General features: G+C 36.5%; 2 protein-coding genes across 3 annotated transcripts; both read right to left on the reverse strand.

Moving 5' to 3' along the window:
- Window positions 1-511: 511 nt before the first annotated feature.
- Window positions 512-5,533, reverse strand: LOC120729377 (forkhead box protein P2-like). Its single transcript, XM_040024906.1, has 8 exons — window positions 5,185-5,533; window positions 4,268-4,451; window positions 4,106-4,176; window positions 2,748-2,849; window positions 2,519-2,640; window positions 1,844-1,913; window positions 1,629-1,759; window positions 512-1,538 (listed from the first exon to the last, which is right to left on the reverse strand). Exons 1-8 carry the CDS (start codon window positions 5,284-5,286, stop codon window positions 1,409-1,411), a joined length of 912 nt encoding a protein of 303 aa, XP_039880840.1. The 5' UTR covers window positions 5,287-5,533; the 3' UTR covers window positions 512-1,408.
- A 403-nt stretch (window positions 5,534-5,936) lies between these two features.
- On the reverse strand, window positions 5,937-12,967 carry LOC120729378 (forkhead box protein P1-like). Of its 2 annotated transcripts, XM_040024908.1 has the most exons (8): window positions 12,639-12,967; window positions 11,863-12,020; window positions 9,785-9,889; window positions 8,580-8,660; window positions 8,023-8,134; window positions 7,601-7,778; window positions 7,049-7,150; window positions 5,937-6,364 (listed from the first exon to the last, which is right to left on the reverse strand). In XM_040024908.1, exons 2-8 carry the CDS (start codon window positions 12,013-12,015, stop codon window positions 6,247-6,249), a joined length of 849 nt encoding a protein of 282 aa, XP_039880842.1. In that variant the 5' UTR covers window positions 12,016-12,020; window positions 12,639-12,967; the 3' UTR covers window positions 5,937-6,246. The 2 variants fall into 2 exon arrangements, with proteins under 2 accessions (XP_039880842.1, XP_039880841.1); XM_040024907.1 differs by lacking the exon at window positions 12,639-12,967 and having other exon boundaries at window positions 11,863-12,289.
- Window positions 12,968-15,529: the final 2,562 nt, after the last annotated feature.

Genomic DNA, 15,529 nt, shown 5'->3' on the forward strand with positions numbered 1-15,529 from the left:
CAGCAAAGACAATTACTGACAATAGTCAAAACAGGGAGCTGAAAAACCTTTTGTTCTGTGTTTGGTTGTGAAGTCTACAGTCACAGCTTCACTTCAGGGTGTGTATCAGTTGATGACACAATGTTGGGAGTGTTTATTTTATTATTTTAATTTGTAATAATTTAACAGGGATTGTAGCTGAGACCTCTTATCGGTGATCTTTAGGAGACCATAAAGGAAAAAAGTAAAATATAATATATTCATATAGTAATATAGAAAATACTTATTTCGGGGTATGGTAGCATGATGTAAGTGAATGCAGAAGTTATTTTACTGTCTTTATGGAAATTTAATTATCTTTATCTAATTTTGAAACAGTTAGCAGTACTGTGAAATTTATGTAAAAATTAAAGTGTAATGTTAAAATGTTATGGTTGTACTGACAGGGGCTGCAGCCATTTTTTGAAACAATGGTTTGGAGAAACCTCACAGTGTTTAGTTTACAAGTACATGCACCATGTCAAACAAATCCAAACATGACACTACAAATTTGCCTTTTTTTTTTTTTACTTTGTATAAATCAGCATTAAAAATACCCGACGCATGGGTGTTACATTTTTAAGTATGCAAGTTGATAACTGAAGGAAAAGCATAATGTTGCACAGCCTTATAAATACAACATTAAACTATTATATATATATTTTTTATTGTTAAATGTTGGACACAAGCCTACAGACTGACACAGCTTTACACACATTATACAGACCGTGTTCTCAATAACAAAAACAGAATCTTTATTTCAGTATACAGACCCTCATTTTAAAAAAAAACTGACCTGTGAAAATCCCATATTTTCTATCAATAATCATAACAGAGAAAACAGAAGAAACAGTGCACAACGAATGCTTTTCAGTTATTTAAAAGTGTCTTTGAGACACAAACTATTAACAAACATTATCAACAAACATTTTCTATCATCATAAATAATTAATACAAAAGCGTACGGGTTGTTTTTGGTGAAAAATCACAAATTGTTCTAAATTGTTGCCATTTTCTTGGCAAGATGTCCGTTAGAAAGTCAAACAAAACAAACAAACAAACAAAAAATACTATTATCCTAAGAAATGCGACTAATCTCGGTCACCTTTAAATGCTCAACTTGTTACATGTCTGTTTGATATTTGAATAATAACTGTTATTAAGATATACAGTCCAATATTTAAATATTTGATAAAAGTATTCCCAGCACAGAGACCACAAGTGGCACTATATTCTACTTTCTTTTGCTGTTTGACTGAAATTGAGGAGAAATTGAGGCTGCTCTAATCTGTCTCAAAGCTAAATTTACTTTATTACATTTGCAGATGAATAGAAAATATTCTAAATGGGTTTAATGCTGATTTTACTGCTTTTATTAACAATCAAAGAGTCATTCAAGGTCAAACAAATGCCCTCCATCATTTTCACTCATGTCTGGCTGCAGACTGACTGGTTTCACTGTCTGTATCAGACATACTTGGTCATTCACCTTCAGCTCTTTGTCTTCAAGGAAAAACGGCCTGTAAGAGGTTAAATAGAAAAGACATCAAACTTCAGAGTTATATCGCTGAATTTTTTTGGAGCAAATTTTATATCAAAGCTAAACTCACGTCTGGACACGAGGAGAGAAGTTTTGGTTTCTGTGGCTGTCAGCCATGCTGCTCCTTTGTATTTCACTCTTTGAATTTCCTCTTACGTTGTCTTTCTTGAGTCCTGGCACTGACGCCTCTGCCAGTGCGGTCTGAAAAGAAAAGTGAGCATAAATGAAAGAGTGGCCACGCCCCCAACCTGTAAGCACTCCTGCGTTGAGAATGCATTGGCTCACCTGCAAGCCAGAATTCATTAGGCTTCCATAACTTGCACTGGAGGAAATACTTTTCATCAGTGATGGATTTCTGCAGATAATAGAAAATAACAGATAACAGCAATGAAAATTCATAATGTATTTAACAAATGAATAAGAGTAAAGGGCCTCTACTGAATGGAATTTTGAATTTTCCAACCACATTTATCTATATTCTAAAGATTTTTGAGAATTTTTTCAAAGTCAACATTACCATCGTCGGATTTGAGTGATATAGGAGAGCGATCAGATTGGAATTTATGGATTGATTTCAACTTAAATTTCAAAGCCGTGATTCCTGGAAATGCTAAAAATGTAACTTTTGTCTCCATTAATATTGCGCCTTATATTTCACAGCAATTTTCAGCTGTTTTAAATAAATCACCTGCAGAGATGTCTGTCTTTAAAATAAGGAAACTAAACCTTTCCTTTTGGTTTTTATAATATAGATGATACTTAGCACTGTAGACCATAAGGTTGAATATAAATTTGTGAATTTACAAACAGCAGAAGTTTGTGGTGACTCATGCTAAAGCTGTGTTTTGTGATTAAAATGTGATATTTTGATTATTGTGTAATTAATTATCATTATATTTATGAAATATGTACAGATACCCTGATGGCAGCACTGCGATAAACAAGGAGGATCTACTGTACCCTGTGATCTTCTGGGATCGCCTCCTCTGGTATTCCACCTCATCCACAGTCCACACCGCACCTTTCACATTCTCCACGCGCACGAAACACTTGTGCAGGCTCAAGTTGTGTCGAACCGCATTCTGATCCAGATGAAATCAGAGTGAGGAAGATATTTCTGAATGCATGCTGCATGCATCGGGTATGACACACAGTGGGATACAGAGTTAATCATCTGCAGGTGGAATACCTTCCAAGTGGCGGCGTTGCGTCGGAAATAAGCAAATGTCCTTGTGAACCAGTTGTATATCTCGTTGAGGGTTAGTTGCATGTCTGATGTTTCCATGATAGCCTGTAGATGGAAAGGAAATAATACACTGTAGCACAATACAGGATCAAATTAAAGCCTTCACTAGTTTATCGAAGGCAAGGAACAAAGATATGGCTTTTGTGTTTGTTTAAATTTAAGGAATCGCCAATTCTGCAAAAATAATGCTATAGTAGAAACAGATGCATGTTTTTCTATCAAGATTCACGCTTTAATGCTACGAAAATGTTGAAAAAAATCAATTACAGATATTTCACAACCCTGCAGGTGAGCATGTATCTGGACCAGAAGGAGACTCCTGACATTTACTGCTTCCAGATGTTTTTGGAGCACCCTGTGATCTATTAGATGTCTCACGTGGTTACAAAGTATGAGCTTGTATGACTGCTCGGATTCTCTGGCATGAGTCTGTTAGTTGCTCCAAAGTGCAGGACGCAATGCCTTTGGTGAGGGAACTTTTACACTCCAAGCTCCAAACAGAAATGTAAAACCGACCTTTAATTGGACTCTTAATTGAAGTAGGCAATTACTTCCTTCTTTTTATTTACTTACTTTATTGTATTTTTTATTGTGCTTAATCATTTCTATCCAGTTTTTTTTACTCAGTTAATGATTCTTCTTCACACTTATTTTATCGACGTAGTTAAAGTGTACTTGCACAGTTTTTACATTTTGTGCAACAGCAAAACAACATATAACACACTGTGACTCCACATGAGACATCAAAAATGTAAATGCATTAGTTAACTACATACACATATATGACATTTAATATACAAACATCAACCTAATACAATCTTTTACACACACACACACAAACAGAACAAAATTTCTAAACTTACATATACAAACCGAGGTTAAATATATAAAAGATGTAAAAAGAAAAAACACAAACAAGCACATTTTTTGATGTCAGGTGGATAAAAATATTGAAAATTAATTTTTTTATTTTGTTTTATAACATTATTCTGTCTTATAGTTAACTAGTGAGTCATGTGTAAACTATTTTTACTTATTAATCAGTTGTAAAAAGACCTCATGTCAGTTTTTTCCATATTCACGCTCTAAAACCAGCTGACTGCTAAAACAACAGAAAAACATTCATATTTAACTTGATAAAAACTTCAAACACTGATTGAAAATTGTATCACTTGAATCAAGTTATTCAAATCAATATGCAACATAGAGATTCCATGAAAAGGTTGTTTATCCATTAATACGGGACCAGCAAATACAAAATAAAAGAAGGCGAATAGAAAGTTTAAAAAAACCTGTCATACCTGTCGAATCAGTGTGGCATAGGTGAAAGGTGGTCTGAGATCAGTGTTTTTGTAAAGCTCATATTCATTTTCTGAAACAAGAAGAAAGCAGAATAAAGAAAAAGCAAAGTAAAAAAATCTGGAACAAGCTGCTGTGTGTCAAGTGGCCAGGTTACACTTCACCTGAAGACAGCGAGTAGACCAGAGGGTGATTACGACGTCTGATTGGCCCAACGCCTGACGTGTGAGAGGGGAACTCTTTCTCACACCCCTGGGATGGAGTGCCAACAGGATCTAGAGGTCGAGGGGACACCTGGGCAGTGTCTGATGGTCTCAGCGAGGGCAAGCTGTTGGTGACTGAAGTGAGCTGAGAGTGACAGAAGCATGAAGTTAACAAAGGATCGAGAGCAGCGAACACTCTGACAGGGAAACAAAACAGAGTGGGAGATTCATAACAGGGCGTAACGGAGCGATTGGATTCGCCTCTTCAGAGGTGATTCCTCTAATATCACAATAAGGAGGAAGCCAATTATTGTTAATTATAGGGTGAAATTGTTTGGTGGGTGTTGTGATTATGGCGCAATATTTGCAAGATTAACAAATGATTAGCTCCCACATTATCACAGCACGTCTGTGCCAACAGCTGGACACGGAGAGGAGAGGAAGCACTCTGTACATTTAGCGTCCTCGCTTCGAAAAAGCACCGAGGGCTCCGCAAAGTAAAAGAGCAAAGATCAAATTAGAGCCATAGTCAAAAGGTGCTTTGTAAACTTTTTCAAAAAATGAATTTGTGTTTCAATTTGATAAAATATTTCTTACCAGGACCCTCATCACACATAGCATTGCCTCAGAGCTGTGTTTTGGGGTTTTTTTGTTCCTAAGGAAATGTCAGCTTGCTTTTGCAACTCATTCAACTGTAAAAGTTCAACAAGTCAATTACAGCCTGGCAGTATCTTCATCAGCGCTAGAAGAGATGAGGGTGAAGCCAGATGTGCTGTTTTCTCCACATATTTGGAGTTTCCCCCCCGTAACGCCGTAAATATCACGGCTCATTTACTCGACCTGTGTTGTTCGCGCAGCTATTACTGAACGCTGCCTACCTGCGGGCCGCACGGGTCAGCAGCCGTGTCGGACTGTGGCGACTGTGCAGGCGCCGAGAGCGATTGAGCTTCTAAAGATGGCAGATGCAGGTGAGCCATCATTGCCTGCAGACGCTGCCGTTCTTTGCAGAGCTGTAAGAGGAGATGAAGAAAGGAAGCGGAAATTGTAGTGGATGGTGTCACATTGTAATCACCAGACAGAGGTTATTGAAATGGAAGGCTGTGAACCTGACAGATCTCTGGAAGAAAGCGTTCGTTCTGTGTCAAACACCAGGAAAAGCACAGCAGGGGCTGAATGTTGCATGAGGATTTAGCATAAACAGAAAGGTTTCTAGATAGTCGAGCAGTGGAGAAATTAATCAAGTGTTTCTTGTTTGAAGTGACTGCAGACAAGCCTTGCTCCAAATATAAACTTTTTTTTTCTTGGTTGGGTTGGGCATATATAAAGTATATAGGAAAATCCTCTTATCTCATGCATAATATCAGGTATCACCCATGTTTTAAATTATGACTGTATCATCATCTCAGTTCATCATTCAGTCTGTAGAATATTACACATTTTGATGACGTAGCAACTAATCCCCCACATGATCCATAACAATTTAGAGGTTATTGTAACTTGCGAAGCACCGAAAGAACGCTCTGAAAGTCAAGTCAAAGTTTATTCCTGGAGCACATTTTAAAACAACTCAGCTCACCAAAGTGCACAGGTTATACAAAATGCACATTCATCCGTAACAGTCACCAAATACATACTAAAAACCATCAAATACAATCAATTAAGTATAAAAGCTAGGGTTCTCTGCTCAACTAGAACTGAAAGCAAGAATAAGTAGTTTCAGTAAGTTTCAACAGAGACGTGGGCAGCTGAAACACTGCTGAAAAGGCTCTAGCTCCTCTGCTTTAAGCCTGGATTTATGAACACTCGTGCTTCTGGTTTGTAGACCTCAGTTGGAAATTGCACATAAAATGATAAAATCAATGTTGACGTTGAGAACATCTTAACACTGTGCAAGTTTCAATAAATCGGACATAATTCAAGCATCGCTGCTTCCTTTTCTGTCAGTGATACTTATAAGTTAGAGTCCCTACCTGAAGCTCAAGCTGCTGAACCACCTGCATCTGGACTCTGCACTGGGCTGTACTTCTGTCATCCAGAGTGTGTTCACTGCTTATGTGCCTGAAACAAATAGAGCAAATATGTTAGGAGAATTTTTTTAAATGTAGAAGTAGAGGAAGAATCTTTTATCTCTTATCAAATACTGTGGATAAAACAACATTTAGATCCACACTGATGATGAAGTGAATGTTAAAGGCTATAACAACAACAGTAAGTATCTAAACAAAAATAAATCAAACTCAAATCAGCTGTGTGGTTATGAAGTAAAGGATTTTACAATATTTGCAGAAAGAAAGTTTAAGTTTATTTATATTGTTATTCTCATGTCTCAATGTTCGTTTTGGTTTTGAGTGAACAGTAAACAAACAAACAAGCAACACAAACAATAAAATCGTGTTAATTTCTAATTTTAGTTTTAAATAACCAGATTTTTTTCACAAAGTAACATAACTAACATAATAATTAACATATTTAACTGTAAGCTGATCAAAATCATAATTTTAAAATTGTAAAGTTTGAAAGAAGTAATCAAAATGAAAAAAGCAAATCCATAACAGTGGAGCTATTATCTAATTATGTGTCTTTTCAAATGTAATCCATTTCATTAAAAAAAAATGTGATTACATAATTCACATATTATCCATTACTATCTAAAGATGAGGTTAAGAGATGTCAGTTATTCTGCTGCTTTGTTTTCACTGCTATATGTCAAAAATTAAAAGTGTGAAGATTGTTTAAACCTACTTGATAAACTGGCTGAAGTTTTCACAGACTGACTCACAACCGGGCCAATTACACACACCGTGACCGAAGAGGGCGTGTTTGGCGTGATCACCTTTAACAGTGCTGATCGAGAGAGAGAGAGAGGAGGGCCTGTCAAGATTAAAGAAACCACAGCAGGCAAACAACAAAACAGCAATAAAACAGATATAAGAGTGTTTAGTTTTCTTTTCAGGTAGCAGAAATGACAGGAGAGAGGTGGCAGGGAGCACTGACAAAAAAAAGCACAAAAAACAGGATAACTATTTACTTTTGATTCGGGACGTGTACTGCAGTTACGTAAACTTTTTCTTTGCTGATCCACTTCAGGTGGCAGAACACAAAGCAAACAAACAATACAAAATACATCGTCCCCAAGGGGAATTAAAAGTGAAGTCTCAAAAGCAAACATCTCCTCACCCGCACCTTGAGAGAAAAAAAAAATGTCTACAGATGACAAGTCTTTGATGTTAACAGAAAAAAGGCAGTGTCACCTGAGCCCTCCTGCTGCTTACAGCGAGAACAGACGGCTCTTACCTCTCAGCTCTGTGAGGACAGGCAGACTGCTGGTCATCGGCTTGTCTCCCTGGGACTTTTGCTGACATTATTTTGCCAGCGGAAGATTCTCGATTCTCTTTTATTGTGGTTTTATCTTCAGTCATTCCAATTGTGAGCTCTTTCCATACTTGCTGCATCTTTGCAGGGCTGAGACAAGCTAAAAGATGATTGAAAACACAAAGTCTATCAATACTCCTGCAAATAGCAAAGTAGCTGTGGTGTATTTTTCTAGCGATGTAGCATTTGTTATTCAGTGTACATTAATTATACAGAGCCCCTGCTGTTCCTTCAATCTCGAAATTATGACTTAAAACACATAGTATACACAAAATGAAAGAGTTGATTTGAAGAAACTTTTTTTTAATGTATAACTTCTGGAAATAGATGTAAAGAGGAGTGACCTGGAGAGAGGGCGGGAGAGGACAGCGCTGGTCTGTGCGCCCGGAGGAGCTGCTGCTGTTGCTGCTGCTGGAGCTGGATGAGCTGCTGGAAGACGAGCTGGGGAGAGGAGAGCTGGAGGATGGGGAAAGAAAGCATTTCTACTGAGGTAGTAAACACTGCCCTCACTCTCTTTTGCCATACCAGAGTGAGACCAGTCAGTCCATTAAGGGTCACATCTGGTAGATGTTTAGATATTGATTCTGGGCTTTTAAGGTTGGAAAAGCATACTTTTAAGTCAGGTGATATCACCATTTAATGATAACGTTTAATGACTTCATCAGTTGCTGAAATGATTTTAAAATAAAAGGCCAAATCCACATACTATTTCTGTTCAAGCTCAGATGTCAAAATTCTTTTAAAATAAAAGCCCAAATCCATTCATTATTTCACTTTAATCTCTACAACCAGAGAAAGGAAAAGTAATAAATATTTATTTTTTATATGTGTATCAATCTTCAACAATAGGATATCCTCCAAAAATATATAGGTGTGTAATATTGTAGCCTGAGACTCTTACCTCTTTGATTTTCTTACTAGACTGTTGCTGAAGCAGCTGAATCTGTTGTTGCTGCTTCTTGTAGAACTCTTTCAGGTGATGCTATCAAAAAATGTAGCATTATCACGATCATTTAGACACTTATAACTGCTACTGGTAGAAATGTTTGTTTGTTTTATTTATTTTAGGCTGCCTCACGGTTGCCAATCTTAGGTGTGTGGTACAATTTCAGTATTTGGTATATTACAGAAGGTGGAACGAATGACAAAAAGGTTTTTACTGAACAGAGAGATTTACAGACACACTAGCTGGGTATAGGCTGTCTGATATTAAACCTGTTCAAAGACTGCGTGCTTAAGCATTAAAACACTTTAACCCAGGCAAACTCTTTATAAAAATCATGATTCTTTGTTGTTTCCCTGCTACAAGAGGAGAATAAATAACAACAAAGCAACAACAACAGAAACCACAGAAGAAAGGGGTCATAGGCTAACATTGTCATTTTAAACACTGACATCTTGGTGATATGATGGTACTAAGCCAAAATTAATACATTCTCTTTAATGAGATGGAGTTAAACCTTAGTGGAGAAAGTCTAGGTAAGTGAAAAGGTTGAGTTAAAATCCAGAAGTGCAGGCCCTTTTAATTATTTTTTAATAATTATACATTTTGGTTCTCCTAGTATAAGTCATAATGTGCTGGCACTAGCACTTTTGCACTTTATCTAATGTTAAATATGTATTATAACATTTAGTAAGCTGCTGTGTTATTGTATTATTATTATTATTATTATTATTATTATTATTATTATTAGTATTATACATATTGGTTGATTGGTTGACTTTGGAACACCAGTTTGCTTTGGAATGACTAACTTTCAAATTAGCTTTAAGCTCATGTTAATCATGGCCTCAGTCTAAATCATTTTGCAGTAACATTAACTCAAATATCTAACCTTATAACCACAATGTATTCTCATTGTCATAAGTTCCCATTGATAAGACTTTTGTAGTTTTTTAACGCTTGCTAGCTAAGTGACTTCTCTTAGCTAGTAAACTAGGCTAAATTAACAACAATCATAATAATAATTATATGTATATGCAAATAATAAATAAACAAATAAATAGTTGTTAAAGTAGCCAATTTACAAACTTTGCTGTGTTATGTAAGTCATGTTTATCAAACACCACCACCCTGACATGTATATATGTTAACTGTGCAAATACCTGCTGAAGCAGAAGGGCTTGCTGCTTCTGGTGGATCAGAGCCTGCAGCTGGCTGGGAGCCAGAAACTGCTGAATCTGCTGAGGGGCCATCATAGCAAGAAAGACCTCAAAGAAGAAGAGGAAGGACAACATTTTATAGGACAGTCAGGAGTGCAGTCAAAACAATAACTGAGACAGAGTGTCAGGTGATAAACAGTAATAACCATCAAATGGGAATCTTTCCAATTACACAACAGTGTTGTCAACCTTTTGTGAACATCATCATGCTGGATTGTGTCACTGACCCAAAATGAGACTGGAGATAGGCTGACCAGTTAATTAGCAACACAATTTCATGCTTGTTGTGGCTCCTAATAGAAGTGTATGGGTATTAATAAAGGCAAACACTCCCAGAATAATAACTGATCTGCGCTGTCACTGATAGGGTGACAAATAACAGGGCTATTGTCTCCCTTTGTAGTCACACAGAGCCTACAGCAATTACCATGACTGCATTAAGAAACAACAACATGCATATTCCACATGTTGTATTACAAACAACACATAAAAAAAGGTGCTACTAAATGATTGTTGGGGAAAATATAATTTATTTGAATTTTGCAGTATGTGGTCTCCTTATCTATATATAAAACATCAACCGTTATATACAGACTAAAGCTGTTCTTTGGGTTTGGTAAAGCTGTCATATTGAAGTAATATCTCAGCCCGCAGGATGTAATGAAAGAATGCACCAAGGACTTCAAGTTTGTAATTTTTCCACAGATCAGTCCATTGAGATGTTGCCCCCTGTGTTCAACCAGACTGAGAAAGTTAAGAGCAATAGGCATTACATGAAGAACAAGGAAGGAAGGAGGTGCAGTGGTCTTATTTAGTGCTGAAACAGCTGGCCTTTTAATTTACTGGTTGATTGGCAGAAGTTAAATCAACCATCAAGATTATGTAGACATACTTTCTCAAAAACCAGGGGGAGGACAAAGACGCTTTACCAAAATTAGCAAAGAAAAAAAAAGCTTTAAAAAAGTTCAACTACCACTGTTAACAAAAGCAACACCCCAAAAAAACACAAACCACACGGTGGTTATGCCACGTTTTTAAAAATATAAAAGTTTAAGACAAGACTGACAAATATATGTGTCAAACTTTTTTTGTTCTCCCTGAATGTTCTTTTGCATGTAGGTGCAGCTGGCTTCATTATCGCGCTTTACAAATCACCGTGCATCCATTTGCTGCGTGCACCCTGGATACAGGTAAGAAAGAAATGCATTAAAGATGAAGGTCCCTGCCTTTTATTATCAAAGAAAAAAAAACAGTTTTCTACATGAATAGTCCTTATTTGTAATATTTTTAGGGTTTTCAGATTGAAAAAAAAAAAAAATTCATATCACAAGTCATTATTAAATTCTGAAGACCAGAATCACACTCTGGCAGACAGACAATGTTGCAACAGGATAAAGTTATTATGTCAGCTGAAAATACCCCCCCCCCCCCCCCCCCACACACACACACACAAAAAAATAGGATCTTTAAATATTAACACCATGCAGTTGAAGTCCAGATTTAGAAAGTGAATTAGGAGAATAGAACAGAACAAAAGTGACAAGATGACAGGACGGACTGGAGGAAGCGCTGTTGCTGGCCGCTAATTATCTCGGTTGTTTCATTGATCCCTTAGATTAAGATTACCAGGAATGGAATTGCAAGAGACAACCATAAAATTGTGTTGGGCCATGCTTATTTGCCATTCACTTGCATCTGTTTGACCTAGGTCTGTGCACAATTATTCCTCCCTGGCTCTGACTCACAAACTAATAATGAAGGACAAACAAGAATTCTGTGTGTCAACTCCCCGCTCCCCTCAGATCTCATATGAAATCTTTGTCACTGTCAACAGAGCCGTGAGCTCTGGGTTTCGTGTCCTGCCAGAGGATATCCAATATGAGGCCATGGGGTATTTCTCTCTTGACATCTGTTTGAGGAAGAGTGTTCTGTTTTCCACTTATGAAGGAGAGGAAAGAGCTGAAGGATGAAGAAAAGGAGGATGAGGGGCACGATGAAGGAGTAGCAGGACACACACATACCTGTTTATGCTGAAGAGTCTGCCAGTCGTCGCCACTCAGAGCGCCAGCATTCCCATTAGCGACTCTTTCCCCTCCACTACTGTCTGTGTGACTGAGGAGGCTGCTGGCTGGGTTTTGACGGGCTGTTGTGGGACTGAGAGGGGACTCTGGCATCTCAGCTAACATCATAAAAGAAGCTGGTTATCAAAGATGTAAGCTGCAAACTTCTACTGCTATTTGAAAAAAAGAAAATCTCAAAGACAGGACAAAGAAACTCTAATTAAAAAATATTCTTACAACCAAAACAAAAATAAAATGTTTCAAGGAAGGCCTAAAATAGGCTGAAATATGCTGCAGATAATATTTAGAGGACTGCTGACAAAAAAATATAGATACATTTTTGACTTTCAAGTAAAGATTTCAACAATTTTAATGAATGCCAATCATAAAAAACATCAGTGCATGCTTTTTTGACCTGTTATTGACTTCTTAACATTTAAACGATAATACCCTGTAAGATTTAATCATTTAATACCATCAAAAATCAGAATGATTGATTGTAACCCGATGTATCCAGAAAATCAATCTGTAGATTATAACATATACAGGCATTAAAGAAAATTAGTCAACATATCTTACCACTGCACAAAGGCAAAGCTAATAAAAAGCTCCCTAACAATAGTTTAAACACATATCCTGTTACATAAAACATGACTTTAAGTTTTCATATAAAGTCCTAAAATGCACAGGAAGTACAATCTAAGCTCTCCTACTGAAAACGAACAAAAGCTTCGTACCGTTAAGGTGAACAGCTGAATTCAGAGCAGCCAAGAAGAGTTGGTGTCTTCAACTAGGCAGTTTGGAGTGTGGATGAGAGATAACTGATGGAGTTGTGTGACTACCTCGAGGGGAGGAGTCACAGCACTGTGAGCAGGAAAAACAATATTATAAAATCAGCCGGCGCTACAAATATATTTAAAACATAAAAGTGCCAGCAAAAGTCTCCTGCAATGTTAAAAAGCTCCTCTAAAAATTTGAATTGATTAATGTTATTTACATTGTAAGAATACAAACATTTATAGAACATGTATTATTCACATTAGTGCATACAGCACACACAGCGTTGTGCTTTCCAGCTACCTGTTTTGTTTTGTTTTTAATCCTGACACTATTTTTCTTTGAGATATTCATAGATGTACACAGTGCAATAAGCAAAACGCCCCCTAACACACATCATTTATTGTCTTAAATGAAAAACAAAGAGTCCTTTTTACATTTCTTAGAGAAGACAAGTATAGTTTTACTTTATTTAGATATTCAGTATCTAAGACGTCTGAAAAAAGGGCTCTCTAACCACACAACTGTCAGACTCTTATCAAAGAGCTATTTACAGTTGCATCTGCACATTTGAAAAAAATTTAAAAAAAAAAAAAACACAGCAGTACATAAAAACAAATAGAAGTGTTTAATTTAGCCTGCTGATGAATGCAGTATACCCTAGAGTGCAGACACGCAGCTGACAAACTGACAAATAACACCCTGAATAACTCTCGACATGTCTGAGACAAAATAAACTTTGTGGAAGACAGTTCTGCACAATCATTATGGATTTATTTAAAAAAAAAAATGTTTACTTTCAGCGTGCCACCTTTATCATATAAACGTCCTCGACGAGGGTGAGGACTAAAGGCCAGACAGCCACGTCCTTGTAATTTATCTCTTGTTGGTATGAGGGATCGCAAGGAAAGGCTCAGAAACCTTTAGTTTCCCCTCAAATAATCCAGACAAAGAATTAATGTGTTAGCTTAAAAAATATTTATAGCAATAATGCACAATAAAACGTGTTAAAAAGAAGCCCTTTACATCGTGTATATTCACAGAAGTAACAGCTGAGGGAAATGGACTTGTACATCTTCACAAAAAGTACAAGATTGGACTTCATAGCAGGTAATGACTGACTTGTGTATATTGTTACCAAGGTAACTTTCTGCCACCTACTGGATTAATATTTACCTGCCTTCCAATTTGGATGAAAAAGGTAATAATGTGTTTTTTATATATAGGCACCTTTCAAGACACTCAAGGACACCTTACAAGCAATTAAGTATCAAAATCACAATATGGATATAATAACAGTTGGAAAACACCATCAAATTAAAAGTCAATAAATCATTAAATACTACTAGTGTTGTGTGTATTCACATCTTATATTTGTTCTGCCTCCAGCTTGTTCTGTTTCATTATAAAATCATTTAGGGATTTGAAAAGAGTTCTTTTATTTGTTTTTGTTTTTCTAAACTCTTTTACTCTTTCACTCTTTCACAACTGGAGACTGGAAACCTAAAGGGTTACAGTGGTGGTGTCCTAGCCTTGATTGTGTGTGACTCTCTTTCAGTTCAGCAACCAACCCACTGTGATGCTCTAAGGCTCATAATGTGATGAGGTCCCCTCATTTTATTCCTCTACGTGTCCTGCAGACGGCATTGTGGCTCCACCTGAGCCAAGGACTGTTGCTGTTCCTCCAAACAAGACCGGGGTTCCTGGGGTAGAGAAACCTCAGGTTGAGTTTCTGGGAAGGGGAAGACAGGATGACTTTGGCAATCAGAGCAACACCACAGAGTAAGAGCTTAGACACGGTCTATGTGTCCTCAGAAGATTTAGGAAGAGTTAGTAAAGATGCTGGAAAAGGTTCTAACAGCATTTGTTGCAGTTATTACTGCCGCCAAGGAGGTTATACACCAAATAGAGCTCGAAAAGGTTTGAATGAATTTTGAGTGGGGTCATATTAATAACCCATTAAAATTTCACTTCCATCCACCAAGGTCTTTAAAATGGACAAAAAGCCTTATAAATTAGAAACTACTATTCTTATAAGTGTAATGTGTATTATCAGCATATAGAAAGTACCTTGTAAAGATGAAAATAAATAATAATAATAGATAATAAAGAAAATAAATTATGTGAGAAACTATGTTTTCTAAATATTCCCTATATGCCTATATTGACTAGATATAAGCATATAGGGAATGATATATGGGAATTCTAAATATCACTTTACTGGGAACGTCTGGCCTATTCTTCAGAGTCAAATAAGGTCAAAGTTTCATAACTTTTATCTTTAAAACTGCACTTAAAATTCTACTGACTTTGTATTGGTGACATTTTGGAAATGATGCTGCTATATGAGGACTCTAAATATCACACTATAGTCTGCACTGAAATATCATGTGACGCTTGACCTCTGACCTCATTACTTTTCTCATCTGCCTTTCTTTCAAGTTGACCTCAAAAAGATTTCTAGCTTTTAAAAAAAGTATGATCAAGAGAAAGAGCATGAGCTGCCTAGTTATTTTGAAATATAATGTAGTATAATATTATCTACATTCATTTACAAATCACTACCTATTATCCATTACCTACTGATACATAATGTTTACAGTAAACATCTGTCAGGCTGCCCTTATCGGATGTTTACTGAGTTACAAATTCTTAGAACATGTTTAAAAGGAACAAAGAAAAATAAATGAATGCATACAAAATACAATACTTGTCTTAAAAGTAAATACTGCTTCATGTTTTATTCTATAATGATGCTGCTCTCCTCTGTCTCAGGTACATGGTTAAAATCACTTCCTGCTTTTTTCTTCTATATTGTAAAAAGTGTCAATAATATGTAGCACGACGCTTC

Source organism: Simochromis diagramma, unplaced genomic scaffold (genome assembly GCF_900408965.1).
Source record: "Simochromis diagramma unplaced genomic scaffold, fSimDia1.1 OVJJ01000293.1, whole genome shotgun sequence".
NCBI classification, from domain to species: Eukaryota; Metazoa; Chordata; class Actinopteri; order Cichliformes; family Cichlidae; genus Simochromis; species Simochromis diagramma.